Here is a 21,132-nt window from a genome sequence, read left to right as displayed (position 1 = left end):
GTCACCTATGGTTTCTTTAAAGTAAAACACAATACGATCCCACAATCCCTCAGTGCCTTTTGACGCACGGCAAGTATTTCCGAGGTTGGCCAGGACTGGGGGAAAAAAAAACACTAAAGCGTTTTTGTTTTGTTTTGTTAATTTCATAGCCGAAGCATGTCGCGCCAGGCAGTGGAAAGGCTGAAATGTGAATAAAGCCAGTGTCTGTGCATCAATACAGTAATTCCCTTACTGATCCATGGGGATACAATAGCATTTGTGACCTGCACAGCCTTGGAGACGCCAGTGCTAAGCACTTAAGAGACCCGCATGCACTGTTGGATGGTTTTACAACCCTTTGCTGCACAAACTCTAACTGTTTAGGTCAGTTGAATAGACCACATTTTACAAAATTTAAGTTCTGTCTTAGAAGCTGCTCCTCCCCTGCACTGACCATGGCCATTCCTACTTAACTTCTGAGATCGAAATCAAAGGTAGTTTATTCTTTTGGGCTGGTTGTAGCTCAACACTGCAGCTGCTCTGTTTCATTTTGTCCTGTAGGTGTCAGTATTGGACTGTATTGTTAGGGCTGGTTTGAGCCAATGTGTTTCTAATATACAGCAGTTCTTTATTACTATTATGTGGTTTATTACTATTACTGTAGTCACTTTTATGTGACGAAAAAAAAACATCACTGCGCTGTAATTAAGGCTATGCAGTGATTTTCAAAACCCACTACAGGGAAACTGTTTTATGATTAAGTGAAAAGGAGCCATCTGCTTTAAATTATTTAAATATAAATCAATTACATTTGGCTCTAAAATTATATCACGAAATCATAAAACAGAGTCCTGCTGTTTCCTGTTAGATTCACCTACAGTACAGTTTAGCCCTTTGTGTCTACAAAGTATTGCAGATATTGATGGTGGCATAATTCTGATCAAAACAATCGTTCATAAAAAGACTTGAATCTTTTACGTTTTATTGTATGTTTCTCTATCAATGCACGATTCATGCTTCAAGTAGATTGGGTATCTGTGAATCTTGACGTTGGAGGTTGTGTGCTAGCATATTTTACAGTGTAACACAATAATATTTTAATCACAGTTAGAAATAACATGACAGATTGAGATCAATTTTGTTAATTTCGCACAATGTGTCCTTTTTGCACCAGTTTAGTTATGGCAGCTAAACTGTCTGAATACATTTGGGTTTTCTCATGTATACGTTGCATTTAAGAATTATTTATCATCTGCAATACGAGACAGCCCTTGTCAGAGTTGTGAATGATCTGCTGATAAACTCTGACTCGGGCTTTCCACCAGTATTAATTCTTCTTGATCCAAGTGCTGCCTTTGATACTGTAGATCATTCCATCCTACTGAATCATCTTGAAAGCACAGCAGGACTGTCTGGCCTTGTCCTATCCTGGTTCAAATCTTATCTTTCTAATAGGTTTCAGTTTGTCTCGATTGGGGAGGTAAAATCGGCATTATCGGAAGTTGTCTGTGGTGTTCCACAGGGCTCCATTCTAGGTCCCTTTGCTGTTAACTTACAAGTCCCTGAATGGATTAGCACCTAGTTATTTGCAGGAGTTACTGACCCCGTATCTTCCAAACCGCACTCTGAGATCACAGGATGCGGGGCTGCTGGTTATTCCTAGGGTCAACAAAAGCAATACGGGAGGTAGGGCTTTTTTCTTATAGAGCTCCTAAATTACGGAATGCTCTGCATTCGTTTGTCAGGGAAGCTGGGACCGTTACAGTTTTCAAGTCAAGACTAAAAACGCACTTTTATAAAATGGCTTTCTTATCTTAGTGGGTATTATTGTAACTTTAAAATTGCTGCTTTTGTATTGTGTATACTGTTATTTAAATATATTATTTGTGCTTTGCAATACTTTTGTATAAAAAGCGCTACATAAATGCAATAAATAAATAATAAAAATGCTGGCCAAATGTTTAGGGGCCGGAATTAATATTAGGTATACATCAGTAATATGTATTTGAACTGTATTTGAATAGAATCATTTTTTTACATTGAGCTTCTGCAGTCACACGCTCAGTGTTTGTAAGATACAGAACCCGTCAGTGTGGTGGGGATTATTTTAAAAGGTATAGTGTCCCTTGTACCGTATTTAACAGAGTTGAATATCCCAGCTCTACAGGTGTGTGAAGCGATCTCCTTTTTATACCCTGGCAGGATAAGCCACAGCTGGATTTTTTTTATAACGGTTTTGCAGAACCTGGGAATCCACCGATTTTTTATTGTTTCAACCACTTCGTTTTGGGGGTAATTCCAGGACAGCCATGGATAGGTGGTTGATGCAAGAGACGCTGATTTCCCCAGTGCTGTAAAGAAATCCATGTGGCTTAACAAATCAACTCAACTTTCCAAAGTCTGCTTTCTAATATCATAGGGAAGACTTGAACTATTGAAATGGGCAGTAAATATAGACCAAGGAATTGCATTTTAGTTAGCATGACTCCATGTTCACTAGGACAGTTTGTGACAGTTCAGTCTTTTCAACTCGCCCCAATGCATTCTGGTCAGTGTAGTCCTGCTGAGAAAGGTACCTGAAACAGATAAAATAAACCAGAATGCATTGGGGTGAACATGGCGTTACATGGTCATCCTAATTTTAGTGTGAAGCTGACACTTCATGTTTTAAACTCCTGTTACGTGTGTGGCTGTGACACAAGAAGAGAAGCAGAGCAATACTGAGCACATCGGCACAAAAGATAAAAGAAACTGACGTGTGGCTCCATTTATTGTCGTCTTAAAAGGCATTTCATCGGAGGGGAAAAAAACACAAATACTGGTACAACACAAAAGTGCAACTGTTAAAGCAATCCATGTGACAAATGAAACAATGAAAAAGCCAAGGGCCTTGGCCTCTAATTCATTATGCACCCAAGCTACAGAACTTTCCCGTTGTATTCTTTTCTCTGCAAATGAAAACACTTTTTATGAATAAATAATACTATCAAATGTTCTGCATGTACACAAAATAAATGGGATATAAACCACCACAAGGTCAAATATACAGTGGGCATGGGGGTGTAGCAAGAATCTCGGGTTCAAACAAGTCACAGAACAGCTGAAGACGTATACAACAATACCAGCAAGAATAACAAAGTTTTCTCGTCTCTCTTCTTTCTTTTTTTTTTTTTATATACAAAGTGGATTGAAGCAAGCATAACCAGAACAGCAGAATACACAAGCAATAAACATAGACAGCATTTCTGATCACCTTTGAAATGAAACTTTAAAAAAAAAAAAAGTTTTTCTATTTAAAAAAATAAAAACGTTGACTGTTCACTGGACTGGGAAGGTTTTAATTGCATAATACAAGTTGTTAACATACCCCTCTCAGAAATATCCTGACATTGCATTTTTACTGTACAGTAGGGTACACAGGTAGAAATTGTGAAGTACAATTAACAACTGCTTTATGGGTTACAGCGTTAAATCATCGAACGATGTTAATAGTGAAGATGTGTAGTATGTGAGTTACCACATTCCTCATTTTAATGGTATGTCACTGCAGTCTCATCATGTATTTATCTGCATTCAATCACTTTAGGAATTGGGCCCATGCCATCTAAACAGTTGTATGACATAAAGGCTGTCTTTTATGTTTTATCTGTAAAAGAACTCCCTTAAAAAAAGGTTATTTTCAAAAGGCACAGCTAGTTTCCAAATATTTAGTTTACAGTAAATCTGTAATATGTGAAACACATGTGGTGGTGGATCATTGTGCAAAGGACAGACAAAAAACATATGTTTCCCTCAAATAAACTTTAATCTCAGTGTGAAAATGACACAAGAACAGCGACCTGCCAACATGTGTTATTTTCAACAAAACAAAAGCTTTGAAAAACAATGGGAAATGATGAATAATTATTTGAAAATCATCAATAAGAGCCTTCAACTTTAAGTGAACTCTTTCAGCACTACGTAACTTTACAGAATGATAACCCTGAGATGACTTATGAAAGAGTTTCTGTCTTATACTAAAAAATAAATAACAATGAGCATATATGTATATGGGTCTACACAAGAGTATTTTACTGGTCTGCAGTTTTGAATTGAGTTATCTTTCCAATAGAGATTGGCAGAATAAAGCAGCTTCTTAACTCTGCAAGTCGTTTTCAAATCTTCACACTATCCTTCGTTTTAGTACTATATGTTTAAGAGTTTTAATACTTCTGTTCAGACAATAGCACAAAATATATTCTGTATTACAATGTGCATATATTATATGGCATTGGCGTTTACTTGTCTTTGTTGATGCTCAGTACACAGAAGGATCAATCCACAACAATACTGACATCTAGTGGTCACTTTTGAATTGCTGTTCACAGAATGCCGTGAGGGTTTTGTTTTTCATTGTATACCTGAATAAACATTTTTAAGTCGAGTTGAACTTCACTCATCTAGCCTTGTCCCTCGATAGCCTTTAATTTACGTTCTGAATTCAGATTGAGTGCCCAGTCTTAAGCACCCAATGCAGAGTGATGAGTATTGTGGTATAATGATATATTTCAATACACCTTTCAATGGCAGTTAATTTTTAAACCGACCAGACCCAATATGGTTTTTTATTTTATTTTTTTCATTTACATAATAATTTGATTCTAAAACATTTTAATGAATAGAATCCCTATTTTAAGGCATGGTATCAACTTTTGCTATTTCTTTAAATTTTATTTGGAATGTTCCTGCGACACCTGTGCTTTCAATATTTCAGACTCCCTTCGTAGACCCCTGTATGTGTGTGTGTGTGTGTGTATGTCCAGGACATGTTTGTGATTTTAAATGTGCAATGTCACATACAGTTAAAACTACAGCTAAAATGACCTTGCATAATGTAAACAAACTGGTATGCCAACAATGGAGCCGAGTGGAAGAAAGTGGTGAACATTCACCCAGGAATCGCATTGTAACAATGAAAAATCAAACACGATTGTGAGACCCTGCCGTTTTAAAGTGTTACAGCACATTACAGCTCTTGTTATTCTAAACGTGTTGCTTTCGGTTAGCTGTCTGTGTGTAACGATTTTATTCGTTGTTTTATAGTGAAGCTGTGTTTGGTAAATGTTACAGTTGTGTTACAGTTTCCAGGACAGATGCTGACTCTGCTCTGTTATCCAAAGTCACTAGGACGAGGTGATACAGTATTAGCTGAATCCATTTGTTCGGACAATCAAATTCTTACGATAAATATACAGTTCTTCAAATGGCGCTCCCAATTAAGAAGCTGAAAACAGGTATAGCACCTGTTCTGGACTACACTGGTGGTATAAAAGTGAACACACTGATGTCTAGACTCCAGAACAGTAAGAGCTAGGCAGTCCTTGGGTAGATACAACAACTCATCAGTAAATTCAGCATCTGTTTTACTTTATCCACAGAAAAACATAAATATCAAATAAAAAAAATAAAAAAACAGCTTGATTTTAAAACACGTGCAATGCCTGAACAGGTTTTTTTTTTTTTTTTTTTTTAAATACAAACACACCACCACTGCAGTAAAGCTGAACTCTCTTAAATTTTCTATCTTTATATCTCACCCAGAATCCTGCCCAGTTATCAGCACATCTAGGCTCAGTTAACATTTCCATTCTCTCAGAGTGCATCTGGGATTCACAGTAAGCTTTCATTTGTCATGTTTTGATTTTACCAGTAATGTTTAGAAAAATGAGGTTAGGTTGTTACACAGCTGCTTTGGCATTTACATCTCATAGCTCTAATTTTGACTCCTTCAGGTAATAGATTAAGGTTTACCACAGACCTAATTATAAAATAGCTATTACAAACCCTGCTCTCGGATTGGTTGTTCAAGGTTCAAAGCTGTGGAAATATACCCATATAAGCCATGGGTTGAAACGAAATTGTCTTATTAAACTGTTATCTTAAATGTATCCTACACATTAACCTCTTGATTGCATCTCTGAAGTAATTTCTAGTCTGGGGTTTTTCATCAGCTTCATGTATAAAATCTAGCTGATGGTATTTATTAATTCATTCATTTAAGCAAAGCTGACAAAGTCACCGCTTTTGTATGCATGCACCCTGTTGGCAAGCACATAGACCTGGGTTGAATCAATGGATAGATTAGGTAGTTCTGTATGTTGGCAATGTTGGATCTTGCTTGAAAAAACAAACAAACAATGAATTAATCGTTTAATATTACTCCTTAATGCTACCATATATACAGTGCTCTAGTACTGTGTGCTTTTTCCTTTGACATCTTGGTAAAAATCAATCATATAAAATTGTGCTGCACACTATAGCCTGCAGGAAACCCCTTTACAAGTCTGATAATTATGACAGCATGTAAAACATCTGATTAGTAAATGCCCCACAGCATGTGTAGGAAGAGAATGAATCATCTAACCTAGTCAGGTCACAGCAAAGGTTAGGCTGTTGTGCACCAATTATTCAACATGTATGAATTCACTGGAATAGCATTGCTGCTTGACTGTGCCTTTCTAAGGAAGCGGTATCAGTCAAAAGCAGACTAAGGGGGCGATCTTACTGTATCACCTCCCCACTTTGTTTCAGCTGAAATTGTGTCAAGCAGGCAGACAGTTATGACTTCGAAGCATCTCGACCCGATGAGACAAAAAAAGTAACAATTTGCAATCTGTAAGAAAGAGTCCATGACCTCAAATACCACCCGAAAGCTTCTATACTTGAGTCGCATGTGCTCAAAAACAGCTGTTAAAGGCATACAGTGTGACTGCAAAGCATGGTGCCACTGCGCTATGGACCGAGAAGATTCTCCCTGGTATTGCAAGGCAACATCATGTTTAGACTGCAGAAAAAAACCTTGGTCATCCTTTTCCGTGTTTATGGAGTTGCTGCACAGGAGGATGGCATCACATCTGAGCTGTACACAAAAAGCACAATAGTAGGCGACAAGAGGAAGATGGCCAGTGATCGGAATGAACGGCCGTCATTTTCACAAACCCATCGACAGGGTAAAAAGGGAGTTAGGGAATATCAGATTAATAAGGCGGCTGCCGAAAGAGAGATTGCAAGCTGCAGCTGGGGAATTAAACTAGGGCCCTCAAGCAGGTGTATCAGGGACTTGATTACAGTATTCGCAGAAGCATCTCCCCATTCCAAGCTAACCGCTATTCAGCATAAACAAAGGTTCAGATGGCATCCTAAACAGGAAGGGGGGAGGGGGGGCTTTTTTCATTGAAAGTGGCTGAAGCAGGAAAAGTGAAGAGGCTGTAAATATAGAAATGTTTATGTAGAAGCAATAATTAGCCCGACATTGGATCCCCAACTTGGCGTAAATGCCTCCTGATCAACAGAGCCCGACTCATGTTTCACCACTGAATCTGAGTCAACAATCTCTAATCTGGACACTGGGCTCCAGTCCTTGGCTCTAGTTACACGGGAAACTGTTCAACAAAGGCAGGAGGATAAAAGAAAACTAGGAACCAAATATAAAAACTATAAAAAAAAAAAAAATGTTTGGCAATTTTACAAGTCTTCAGCCGTCTCGCTTCAGTCTTGTCATCAAGAGATAAAAGTTAGCACCTCTCCAACTTTGAAAGATTGTCTTCCTACCAGGGATAGACAGAGTATTGCTGCCGTGTAGAGAATCAGTCAGAGTTTGTGGAGCTGCTCGGATTTGGCGTTCCTTTCATCTCACTGACACCGTGACACAAACAGGCTGCAGTAAGCTGCTACGCAGATATAACATTTCTGGAAAGTTACACCAGAAAAAATAAAACACACCGATGGATCGAGGTTTAAAAGGAGAAGACTAAAATGTGTAACAATCAGACTGAAAAGCTAAACAAAACAATTAAACCCTCATGAAACTAAATTCCTGAGAAAGAAAAGTATTAAAGTGTCTGGTTGCATTCTTGCCTTGGCAATGGCATATGAGCATACCAGCAATGCAAAAACAGGAGGCCTTACATAATAATGTATTTTATTCGAAAGCAACCTAGTAAAAAAGCAAACAAACAGGGTTTTGAAAATAACAAAACAAATTGGCAAATATGAACACTTGTGGTGATAAGTTAAATAAAGAAAAAATGAACAGGCTTTTTATGAGGATAGGCTGCCAAGAGGAAACATGATCACATGCATGTCACTCTCCTCTCCTTACAGCATTTACTAAGGAATTCTACTCAAATCAAGATGGTCTTGCTGGAGGCCAGGAAACATAATGCAATTTGCCTTTATGGGTACCTTAAATCAAGGTTGCCAGTCAGAATCAATTTTCAGTTAGTAATGTGCTAATTGAATCACTACAACTATTACTCCACTTTTGCACAATTAATGAAAGGAAGCTTCTGTATACTGAGAAGTCAACTTCTACATCAAGAGTTGAATTTGGTGCCAAGTGTAAACCCGACGGGAAAATAGCATTCAAAAAAGTGAGTGAAATGAGAGGCGAGACTTCTAGTTACAGATCCTGCGGACAACTGAATAACCCCTGGTCTTTGTTTGTTCTAGCAGCAAATACTATCGGAATAATATCTTCTAATAACCTATATATTACTGGCACGTTTTCTTCAATACTTTCTACACTGACGAGTCCATTATTAGTACATTAACAGTTCAAAATAATCTTCTAACACTGTAGCACAATGGTGATGTTTTATCAAGAAACTACTACTCATAAAAATAACGAGAGGTGCTGCCATCACAGCATGGAGCACACCTAGTTCAATAACAAAAATGCTATTTAAAGTTATTTACCAGTTAAGAGCTTATTGCATGTTACTAAAACTGAATGTTGTTAGTGGAGTGATGTGAAGAGTGTCCACCTAGATCTGGAAGTCTGAATAGCGCCTCATAAGAAATGCAGTATTTCTTAGAAAGAAAGCTCATTGGTTGTACATTGTTACTCATGTTGGACAAGCATGTGACTGAGCGCTAGATGTATTTGATACTTGAACCAGTGTGCTTCAATTTCAATAAACTGCAAGAGGTTCTTTGACTGCAATCAGAAACACATTGTGGAAGTGATATGTGAGACCTGACAGTGATAGGGCAGGGGAGGAATATAGCATCCCCAGAGATGATGTCACTCTAGGGTTGGTGCCACCCCAAGAGCTGCTTTAAAGAACAAATGAAATGAAGTTCCAGCAGTGTGGGGTAGAAGGTCTCCCAGTAGGCTGTATAATACTGCGACTTACTGAAGAAATCCTCATTTCAGATTGGTTGCATGAAAGCGAGATGTCAACAGTGCCTTAAAATGAGGAAATTCAAATACAAAAGACTATTCAACACTGTTATCTTTTTATCTTGTGAAGTGGCAGATCATGTTTCGAGTTTAAATTTCTTGGTTTTCCTTTTCACTACCTTCTGCCTCTAAGTGTAAAAAAAAAAAAAACAACATTTGAACTCCAATCCCCAAAATATTTATTATTAGGGATTTTTTTTTCTTATTCAACTATATTTTAAGCAAGGCTTATTTTAATTTAACATGGTGTTAATCTTGTAGTGATTATTTCTATGTTTGTTTTTTTGTCTGACCTGTAATAGGCTTTAAAAGTGGTTTAATTGGAGAAACTTTCTACATTAAAAATACCTTTAACTTCAGGGCCCTTATGTTTCAAACATACTTGCCAACAAAGACAGCCATTATGACATATTACTGCATGCCATGTGCAATAATCACAGAAGGGAGCATGTAATCTGTTCCTTGCTTAGTTTTCAGTTAGTCATGGGTGTAATAAAAGCACCAATCTAAAGTGACACTGGTAGTAATTTACAGTACAATAATCCATTGTTTAAGCCTTGACGTGTCGTACCAGGTCTTTAGAGGAAAACATATCAGTGACAACTTGATGATTTGCAACAGACAAAAAAAAAAAAAAAGAGTAAAAGTTAATTCAATAAAGACACAGCTGGACACTTGGGATAGAGCACAGTGTTTAGTTGCCAATGAATAGAAAGCAACACAACCAGGATTTGCTACACCAGTTTTGTACAAAAAAAAAAAAAAAAAAGCCTTCCCATTCCAGTGGAAGTCACACATGTTCTATTGTACTTTTGGACTGGCTACACCTGTACAAATGCACACCAGTTCAGTTCTACCCTGTTATCCTCCACCCAGTGTCTGAGGATTCAATTGCACATTTTCTTTTAACCATGATAAGAAAAAGCAAACAGTGAAACAGAATCATGGCAGTCCCACATCCACACCCCTTGTTTACATTGGTTTATCCATACCATTCTAATTATCATGAAAGACTAATGCATATAGAGAGATTGTCTCAATGGTTTCCTGGATCACTGAACGCCATCAAGGGTGAAAATCAAGCCGTTTTTTTTTTTTTTTTTGTGACGCCCAGCAAATGTTCACCTAGTTTGGCTAGTTTTACACCTTGTGGGAGTTTTGGTCTTCAGTTCAAAACTATTGCTCTGTTCCCAAAGTGTTGGAGGGTTGGTGAGGAGTGGCAAGGGCAATCGGAGGAGAATCAACATTTACCAAGTTCTTTTGGCACACACGTTTCACAAAATAACTGCAGTATAAACTGTACAAGCGCCTTCTTAAAAGAGTCACATTAAATTACACACAAAAAAAAATTAAAAGTGTAACACTGGAGATATGCCATTGAAATAAAAATAAAAAATATGAACCAAAACAGGTCTTTATAATCAGATAAAAGACTATTTACAGAATAATGCATAGGCTTTGTTGAAAAAGTCCATCCATGGTAGTTTTGTTTGACCACTAACGGCTAAATCTAAACCTTGATATGATAAAATACAAGTTCAGTACCTGTAGCGGGGGTTAATAATGAGTGCTGACAAGAAGGTTTAGCAGCGAAAACGACAGCACTTACATAAAAATAAGTCTTACCCCCAGCCTCCAATTTTAAATTAATTTAGACCTTCAAAAAGAGTCGAAGGAAAAAAGTACCTCTGTCTAACACGAGACGAGGATGGACATCGGGAAAATCAAGCAAGAACAGAAAGGGATGGAAATAGGAATGTCCTCAGTGTTGGTTTGACAACGGCCTGTTACAGCAGCTTACTCAGGTGGTGGGTGTCATTGATGTCACTGCACAAACGCGGGGTTCCTCAGAGGGAAGTGCTTCCACATGTTTGTCGCCTTAGGTCTTTGATTACAGTCCCCGTCCAGTACGAGGCGATGCAGCAGGAAGTCTGTTGACCAGTTTGACTGTGGCTCGAGGGAGTGGAGTAAGGGCAGTTGGTGTTGTCTGCAAAGAGACACAGCGGATCAGTGCTCGTCCTTCAAAGGAACGCCGTCACTCTTCGCTCCTGAAATACAAAAGAAGCAAATGTCACTGAACTGTGTCCAAAGACGCCTTGGAAATTCAAAACGGAATCAGTATTGTAAAGACTAAAGGTAAATTACCTTTGTGTCTTTTTACACTGCACTAATATCTGTCCTACTAAATATCAACATCATTTATTATATGTGTATCATCACAAACTTACAAGTACCAAACACTGTGTGCTAAACTCTTTTAAGAAACTATGAAACAAACACAACTACCTTTAAACCAGTAGTCTAAAGTGCTATTCGCCACTCATTATGGAAAATTCAACAGTTGAAACAGTCAAGTTTGTGTGATTGGTTGCCATGCAGCCTCAGGTGTGGTGCCTTGCTAAGGCCGTCTCAGGGCTATTATATAATATTAATCTTCCAATCATGTAATGATCCCCCAAAACCTCTTCCAATCCTTTTGTGCAAACTTTCTCACACTTTCCATGCAAATGTTGCCAGACAGTTACCGTTTGAGTTTGATTACATGGAATCTGGTCACTGCTCCTTGACACCAGGCTCTACTGCTCAAACATGAGACCAGAGTAATAGGTTTCTACCACTAGCTCACAACTCTCAGGGGGCTTTTTATGAAGCTACAGGAAAGCCAATGTAAAAAGAAAGGAATGATAACAGTATCAAACTCTCATCTATACAGTTATAATGTTAAAGAAGACAAAGACAAAAATGAATGTCCATAAATTGGACAAAGGTACATACAACAAGAAGTTTGTTAATTGGAGGTAGAACAGGTCAAGTTGTCAGGTTTCTGACTTGTATATGGCAAGTTGTTGTCGACAAATGTAAACTAATGAGTGAAAAGCCAAAGAGAAGAGTGTGGGCTAAATTAAAGGGCACAGGCTGGGCAATCCCACACACACAAGCGAGTCTTAACCACTGTGCAAAAGAGCCAGGCTTTCTGCATTCGTGGCTACCGAGCAGTGAACCAATGGCAGTGCATCACACAACACTGCCTGTTACACTACTGACTAGTAAAGGGATGTAGGGATAATGTTAATACAAAATAACTAAAACAATCAGTGAACAAGGCAAACAAAGGCAAGTAGGTTGAGGCATCAGTGGGGAAGAGCCAGTTCAAAAGGAGATGGAGCAGGAGGCTGTCAGCATAATTACAGAAAAATTCTACCCAGTCTAAAACTTCTCTGCTTGGTGATCTTTGCCCTTTTGGAGAAATGCTGCTCCATTATGCACTGTTAAAAAAAAGTTTTTAACATCCATGCAGGTTATTGCTTCTAATTGCTGTCAGCTTGTTTTTGCCATGCCAGTAATTTCCTAATAGTGTCCCTGCTACATGACTGAATTACACAGCTGAATTGTTACATTGTTTGGTCTTTTAATGAATTGTGCGATACATCCCATAAATGAGATTTACTGGTTTATATTAACCTTAAATATGTCTAGTATATAAATACAGTATACCTAATAAATTACAATACCTATTTGATGTTGTCAACCATTTTTTCCCAGTTAAATTCAGACAACTCCTGTACAGTAAACATTGGGTCATATTTATGAAGTATTTCACCGTTGTCCTAAGCATTTTTTTGACAATTATGTGTAAAAATCTAAGAGAACGACAGCCTATTGCAATAGCACAACTTGGAATTCACATGATAAGGACAGCTTTTTCATGCTGAATAGATTTAAAAACAAAACATTTCTCATTTTAAAAAGTATGTATTAAAAGTACTGTGAAGCATAGCTGAACTATAATACATCTTGGATTTAATATTAAGGTTAATGTGACCTAGGATTCTGAAAAAAATACACACAAATGTGCATGAGACAAAGTACAGTACATAGAATAAGGAAGATAACTCCACCTAAGAGCCCTGGAGCTCTTTTAAATCAGTCCTACTTGTGTGAAACTGAGATCAAACCTGCTTGAAATTCCAGTACCAGTACGAATTGCAGGCTGGCAGAATGATTCAGAGGACAATATTAATTTTACTATCATGAGAAAATGTGTAGTTTACCAAAACCAGAGACATATGCGGTCATTCACGTTTTGTATTATTCTGGGACAGGCTGGATTGCAGGCTGTTGGAAGGTGCTGGTGGCAAAGAGACAGACTTTTACAGACTTGTTTTATACTGCATAATTATCACATTAAGTAGTGAAAGTACCCAATCTCTCTGTGCAATTAACAGGCTGTTTTACTTTTATTAAAATTAAGAATCCAGGGCTCCCGAGTGGTGCATCCAGTAAAAGCACTTGCGTAGAGTGCAGGATGCCCTCTATAGTCTGGACGTCGCGAGGTCGAGTCCAGGCTATTCCTTTGCCGACCGTGGACGGGAGCTCCCAGGAGGCGGCGCTCAATTGGACTGCGGGCTTGCCTGTAAGCTGCCCGAGAGCTGCATTGTCCTCCGACGCTGTAGCTCTTGGGTGGCTGCATAGTGAGTCCACAGTGTGAAAAAAAGCGGTCGGCTTACGGCACACGCTTCGGAGGACAGTGTGTGTTCGTCTTCGCCCTCGCAAGTCAGCGAAGCGGTGGTAGCAGTGAGTTGAGCTTAAAAAATAATTGTTCATTCTAAAATTGGAAGAAAATAAAAAAAATAATTGGCAACGACTAAATTAAAAAAAAAAAAAAAAAATCCAAAATTGGCTCAAAAGTAAGTAATTTCACATTAAAGAGGTGTTGAAAACCTGCCGCTTCCACTATATCCCATAGTCAGGGGAATGTGAAAAAGTGTCTGGCTGCTGGAAAAGTCTGGGAGTTTGAGAGTCTTAAATTCTAATCAGGGGTTCAGTTTTCAACCCCCCCCCCCCAAAACCAAGAAATGTAAACATATATATATATATATATATTCAATATTTTGGTAGGTAATGAATTCCAGGCTAAACAAGACCTTTCTCTGTTGCCTTTTTCTCTACCCTCCTGTCCCCCAATGTTAGAACTGGTTTTGAGTTCATTAATAACATGATAAATTCCTGGGAAATTTTTAACAAAATAAAACCACTGAAACAAAGAGTCTTGAGTATACTGTACAGATAACACATTTAAAAGAAAAGTTGCTGATAGTGTACAGAACCTAAACCTGGTATTTTTTCACCCTGCACACCCAATCTGTGTGAGTTTAAATATCATATATGCACATTCACAGAAAAAAAGTTCAGATTACATTAACTTAAAATAAGTGTTTCCTGATATGACAATATAAACTACTCAAATGCTAAGGCAGCTCACTGATTCGTTTTGGGATATTCTGAACAAAAAAAAAAACAAACAAGGATTTTAGCAAGTTTGCCATTGGGACAATAGCTTTTAAATTGCCACGACAAACCAAACCTACCTATCATGTTATAAAAAGAAAATTAAATCCATTTGTTATTAACAGCAAAAGAGCACCGGACAATAGGAAACACAGTCTGTGTTCAAGTCAGTCAAAACGGACTGACACATGCTGAAACAAATGCACAACACAAAGACATGTGTTGCTCCTAAGCAGTATACAATACAAAATGTCACACATGTTATTAAGGGACCAACCTTTTTCATTTGTTTTGATTTCGAATTCGTAGACACCTCCTCTTTAGTGGCAGCTCAATGTCCTCAGTTCCTGCACTGAGAAGGGGCGTGGGAATGACGCAGGGCGCTAAGGCAGTCTTTTCTGCCGGCTTTGGCACAGACTGGATGACACAGCCGGCCTTGGGCAGCATGCGCAGTGCGTAGGCATGGTCCTCGTCGGCGGGGTTGTTCAGGTTGGGGTCCTGCTTGTCCCCGCCAGCCAGCGCCTCGTCTGATGAAGCCTTCTTACCTGTGTCCAGCTCTAGCTGAAAGCCAGTGGCCCCCGTGCAGTTGTTCTCCTTCACCGACTCCAGCTCACTGACCGCCGGCTCGTCTGGGTGCGGTGGCGTCTTTCGGGGTTCTGGCCGCTGCTCGAGGGAGCCGCTCTTACTGGAAACATCTGCAGTCTTTGTGCCGTTCACGATAACGTTGCAAGTGGCTATCGGACTGGGCTCCAACCCTGAACTGCTAGAAACGAGCTGCTGCTGCTGCTGCGTTTGTGGTGGTGCGGCCCCACAATGCGCTGGATCACTGTAGGGCAAAGCCATGGGGTTAACAGGACTGCAACTGTCTCTGCAATTGTTGTGACCCCTGCTGCAGTTCCTCTTGTCGTGGCCCGGGAAAGCTAGGTTGAGGATGCTCTGGGGCTCGTGTTCCACTTTCACCTGTGCAACTGGCAGCGCCCGCTGGATTACATGCTGGAGTCTGGACCGATGGCCTGTTGTCAGGTCTATGACACCATCGTGAAGGACAGCAGACGAGTTCAATGGGCAGAACACGGCTTTGACCGGGCTCTCTGGTTTGACTGTGAAATCAACTACCTCAGCCTTGCTCTGTTCAAGGAGGGTGGATTGGCGACATGAGTGGCCTGGGATACAGCCTGGGGAAAGTTCAGTGGATTTTGATGGCCCTTGTTTGGTCTCTCCATCATCGATGCTGCCAGAAGAGAAAGGCCTGGTTTCCTTGGACTCAATTCCTTCAGAGGAGGTGCGTGGAATGATTTTCTTGCTGTTGCCAGGTGAACCACCTGGGGCCTTGGAGTTAAAGGGAATAGGGATGGGAATAGGGATGGGGACTGGGAGAGGAACAATGACCGGATATGGCACCAGGAGAGTGGGAGGCGGCACCAATGGGGCAAGCGATGGCACACCAAAGTTCATCATCTGTGGCATCGGCATGTGGCCGTTTGGCATCATGTTGATTGGAGGGAAGTGTAAGCCCGGCATAGGGGCTCCGAGATGGTGTGGCATCAACCCTGGAGGGTTGCCATGCATAGTTGGGGTGGAGGGCGGGTGTATATGCGGGGAAAGCATTGGCCTGTGCATGGGACTCGAGGTTGGACCTAAGTTCCTAGGAGGTGGTGGTGGACCGATCCCAGGAATGATGGGATTGGAAAGCGGACTGTTTGGGCTTGGAGTGTGGGGCGCTCGGAGGAAAGGCGGATGCATCTGCTGCATCATCTGGTGTTCCATGAAGAAGGGCAGAGGCACAGGCCCACGGTTGGTCATCACCATGTGCGGACTTCCAGGTGGGACCGCCATATGTGGGGGAGGGAGAGGTATCGGCGGGGGAAGGGTGGGGCTCTCGTGTGGCCTGGGCCCTGGTGTGGAGATTTTGGCAGAGGAATAGGCGGCAGCAGACTCTGATGGAGACGTGGATCCTGATGGCCCAGGAGCTTGATTGTGCCCAGCCATCGGAACCCCAGGAGATGGAGCCTTTCGTCGCAGGTCACCCAGAGGAGTGTTCCAGGACTCAGGCGTCAGGAGCTGCATGCTGCTGCTCTCAGGTTTATTCTCAGTCGGAGGGTGCCCTGGGTTGCAGAGGCCAGTTGGTAGGTTGGCCTGGGTCTCTTTGTAGAAAATGTCCATTTTGTACTGGTTGAGACATTTGGCACTGCAGAATTGAAGCCTCCTCTCCCCAGCTCCGAAATCCAAATATTCTTTTGTGTGTCTTATATGTTTGCACCAGTCGCACACCTGCAAAAGAAGAAAGTAAGCAGATGTGACATTGTTGCTCAGCTTAAATTATAACTACACAACAGTTTAGTCATCTCTTCCCATTACTTGCTGTCTCTGCAGAGGTGTGGTAGCTACGTGACCCTATTTAGTTATTTATAATAGATGGTGAGGGGTTACTTTTAAAACCTGTTCATTTACTTTGGGGTCATTTCAGGGTCACCTTCTCAGAATGTGGCACAGTTTTAAGGCCATTCAACAATCTCTAGAATTTAGTATACAAGTAAAGTAATAGAAGAAATATGAAAGATAGCGCACATGCAACTACACAGAAATCTCAGAGTCAAGTACTGAATGAAATTGTTTTATAAGAGCTATACACTAACTTTATTTAACACTGCTACATCTGCTTTGTCAAAAGTCACTGTGACTTCTTACCAGCTTTTCAGCATGGTCAGTGATCACAGATGGTAGGAAACATTATGTACATTGCATGTGAGGAAATGGATTTTGCAAAGCATTTCTAATGAGGAATTATAATAGGTGCAATAATCCCTCCCCACAAACCTATAAAAGGTACACTACTTATAATGGAGAAATACCACTCTGGTCATTAATTTCTGTACCAGCAGGAACCTTTTAACTTCAAACAAATATTACTGGATTTTAATCCTCGTAAAGCAAGTTGTAACGATCAGCTTTACCTGTAGCAGGTATGCATATTGTGGTAAGTCAATATATTATTATGTCACACTTTATTTTAAGGGCTGTTTTTTTTTGTTTATTAACTGTTAACAAACAGCTAATAAACATGTTAATGTGCATTATTTATTTTCTGTTAACTCTTAATTAAGAATATATACCAGCTAAAACTGCAAACACCAGAGCCCTAAGGATGATCATATGCTTGAAATTGGTTCAAACTGTTACTGTACTAATGTTTAGCAAATTAAATCAGGTTTTTATTAACCCCAAGCTACAAATGAACAATGTTGTTAACAGTTAATAAACTAAAAAAAACGGCCCATAAAATAAAGCGTGACCTATTATTATTATTATGATTAATATGTTTTAGGCAGGGATTTCCGCATTGTGCGTTTCACAGATAGTGATGGTTAGGGAGGTACAGTATTAACAAGATGCAATGCGTGATGCTGCAGCTGTCACTGAATTAAAAAAAAAAAAAATGTTTTTCATAAACTCGTGTCTAGTTTATATAGATTACATTCCAAAGTACTGTAATCTGTTTCAAATAAATATTTTAGTAACACCCCATGTAGTATGTTAAACTGGCTTTAGGCTTGTTGCAAATGTTTTTTTTTCTCCGGACGCCAAGGCATAATTACCGCTCGCATTCAATTGTTGTGCACAAGCTTTTATTTAACAGCAAAGATATTAAAATAATGACGTCGCGGGGAGAGCAATGGAATGAAAATGTATGGGCGGTACAAGCATTGATATTTACTCGAAAGATTATATTTTGTGTGCCCAACTAATCGATTGCTATTTTGAGGCTTAACTGACAGCCCTAGTTTTCAGTAATAAGAGACTCAAAAAAGGTAAATGTCTCTAAAAGGATAAAACAGTAAATGGTTTTAAGTAACTCCTCTACTGTTGGTCGGCAGTTGATTCTGATACTGTACTTTCTCTTTCTGCAAAACATCTGCAACCCCTGCTTTGAAATTCTCCACTCATTTTTCCAGCTTTCAATAATTCATTAAGTTATACCAAATGCTTAATCAAGATTGTATGGAAATACTTTTATGCAGGTTAAGTTAAGCACACTGGTCCCCTAATTCCCTTTACTAGTGATTCAAGCAATATTTCTACAATACAGTACCGCTGTTGTTCAAATTGTAAACAACATCTCAGTCTAACTTCCGTTTCTGTCTCTATCTTTTGATACTGTATCTGAATTGAAGAAAAGCTGTGCTGGCACTTTATAACACATACATCTTATTCAGCATTCGTTTTATAACTAAGTAAATATTAGGCCTATTACGTGGTTCTCTTTCCTAATGTGTTTACTTTTTTGCTGCGAGAGGAGCTGCGGCTTTCTCCGGAAAACGAGACGCTTCAGCTTCGCTTCAGCCCGGCTCCGGCAGCCGAACCTGGGGCGAGCCCATTCCCTCTTCCGCTCTCCTTCTCGCACTTGGTTTGCTTGTCTGTCGCTTCGAACTGAAGTCCCGACCGCCATTGTGCCAGGCTATTTATAGTTTAAAACCTGCTAATTAAAATGATCCATGAGTGGGAATGTTACCTTTTTTTGTAAAAAATACAGCGTTGATTACATGGTGCTTTATGCATGGTTAATTCACTGAAAGTTACATTTTTGCTTCACTATATGTGCATTATAGAGAGGGTTATTTTATTTTGTATTTTTGTCAGATGTGTGTCGTGTCCCGTGGCGCCCCCCCACCCCCTCCCCCGTTTAGAGTCCCCCCGAGACCCGCATTACAGCAAGGGAGCACTGTGTGTATAAGGCTGTAAGAAAATCGTGATTTTTTTTTTTTATCAAGACGGACATAATAGAAAAAAGACAAGCGTTGAATTGACAACAGAACTGGCAGAAGGCCAACGTGTCGTTGTCCATCAAAGCACCTTTGACCATTGTTCCATAGTCCAATTTCTCTGTTCTTGTGCATATTTTAGCCTTTTAGTCTTCTTCCCCTTTCTTAACAGTGGTATTCTTACTGCAACATACATATATATATATATATATATACACATATATACACACACACACACATATACACATACATACATATACACACACACACACACACATATATATATATATATATATATATATATATATGTATGTGTGTATATATATACACTCATAGCAGCAATTACTGCTATGAGTCTTTTTTGGATAGAACTCTACTAGCTTTGCACAGTAGGATGGTGAAATTTTTGCCACTCAAGAACATTAATTCTCTTCTTGTTCAACCACTCCAGTGTGGCTTTGGCTTTGTGCTTCCGGTTATTGTCCTGCTGAAATGTGAATTTCCTCTCTAGCTTCAGAGTCTTGGCTGACTCAAACACGTTTTCCTCAAAGATTCTCCCCTCTGTCCTGACAAGCTTCCCAGTCCCTGCTGAAGAGAAGCATCCCCATAACATGATGCTGCCACCACCATGCTTGACAGCTGGGATGGTGTTGACTGGGTGATGTGCAGTGTTGGGCTTGCGTCAGACGTAACGCTTGGAATTTAGAGCGAAAAGTTCAATTTTTGTCTTGTCTGACCACAAAACCTTTTTCCGTGTCTGCAGCATCATCTACCTGCTTTAAGATGAGGCTTTTTGAGTAATGGCTTCTTTCTTGCCACCCATCCATACAGGCCAGCTTTGTGTAGGGACCAGCTTATTGTTGATGTGTGAACACTGACTCCCATCTCAGACACAGAACTTTGCAGATCTCTCAAGGTCAATGTTGGCTTCAGAGTGACATCCCGAACCAGTTTCCTGCTTGCCCGGCTGCTCAGTTTGGGAGGGCGACCTGATCTGGGTAGTGTCTGGATGGTGTGATGCATCTTCCACTTCTTAATGATGGACTTCACTGTGCCGAGAGGGATAATCCGTGCCTTTGAAATTCTCTTGAACTCTTCTCCTGCTCTGTGCCTCTCTACCACTTTATCCCTGACTTGTTTCGAAAGCTCCTTGGTCTTCGTGGTTGCTTTGTTGGATCACTATGTGAGTTACAGCTTGAAAGTCTTTATATACCTGAGGGAAATTATCTACAAGTTAAACCACTTTGTGTAGACACAGGCTGAAACCATTTCACTAATTTTGTGACCTTTCAAACAAATCATTTGCACCTGAGCTGATTTAGGGCTGCAGTAGCAAAGGGGTTGAATACTTATGCAGATTAATCTGTTTTTCTCTGTAAATCTTACTTATTTATATTCTATATGCATTTTTTAACTTTATCAATGTGGAGTAGTTTGTGTAGATTCTACATGTAAAGTCTAATTTGAAAGCGTCGTGGAGTACACTCAGATGCCAGCAAAATGTGAAAACTTTGCGGGGGGGGGGGGCGGGGGAATACTTCTGCATATTATATATGCAGAATATAAGAAAAAAGAAAATATCCTTTTCTTTTTTCATATGTATATATATATGCAGAAGTATATATACTGTATATAGATAGTTCTGGGACAAACATCTAAGAATTCCAAAAAATAATTTTGTATTCATTGATGTGGACCCTTGTGGGCATACAGTATATGCAGAAAGACTGGCCATGCTCTTTACCTGGTGCAGAAAGACCAATGCGAAGCTGCACAACAGTGCATTCTTTCAAACACATGAGCCAGTGCTTGTACCACACCACTTACAGCTTATACTGCGCACAGTTTTTCTAATGGCCACTGATGCAGTAAACGCTCTGC

At 39.8% G+C, this 21,132-nt stretch overlaps 1 protein-coding gene across 4 annotated transcripts in view; it reads right to left on the bottom strand.

Moving 5' to 3' along the window:
* Positions 1–2,731: 2,731 nt before the first annotated feature.
* Positions 2,732–21,132, bottom strand: part of LOC117402200 (sine oculis-binding protein homolog) — a 76,194-nt gene continuing 57,793 nt past the window's right edge. For all 4 annotated transcript variants that reach the window (XM_034003114.3, XM_059024637.1, XM_059024636.1 and 1 more), the window contains 2 exons: positions 14,769–16,762; positions 2,732–11,250 (listed from right to left, as the gene is read on the bottom strand). In XM_034003114.3, coding sequence (XP_033859005.2) covers positions 14,774–16,762 — 1,989 coding nt within the window. In that variant the 3' untranslated portion in view covers positions 2,732–11,250; positions 14,769–14,773. The remainder of the gene's footprint in view (positions 11,251–14,768; positions 16,763–21,132) is intronic.

The sequence above is a fragment of the Acipenser ruthenus genome, chromosome 5 (assembly GCF_902713425.1).
Source record: "Acipenser ruthenus chromosome 5, fAciRut3.2 maternal haplotype, whole genome shotgun sequence".
Classification (NCBI taxonomy): Eukaryota; Metazoa; Chordata; class Actinopteri; order Acipenseriformes; family Acipenseridae; genus Acipenser; species Acipenser ruthenus.
This window is presented reverse-complemented; position numbering and strand designations above follow the sequence as displayed.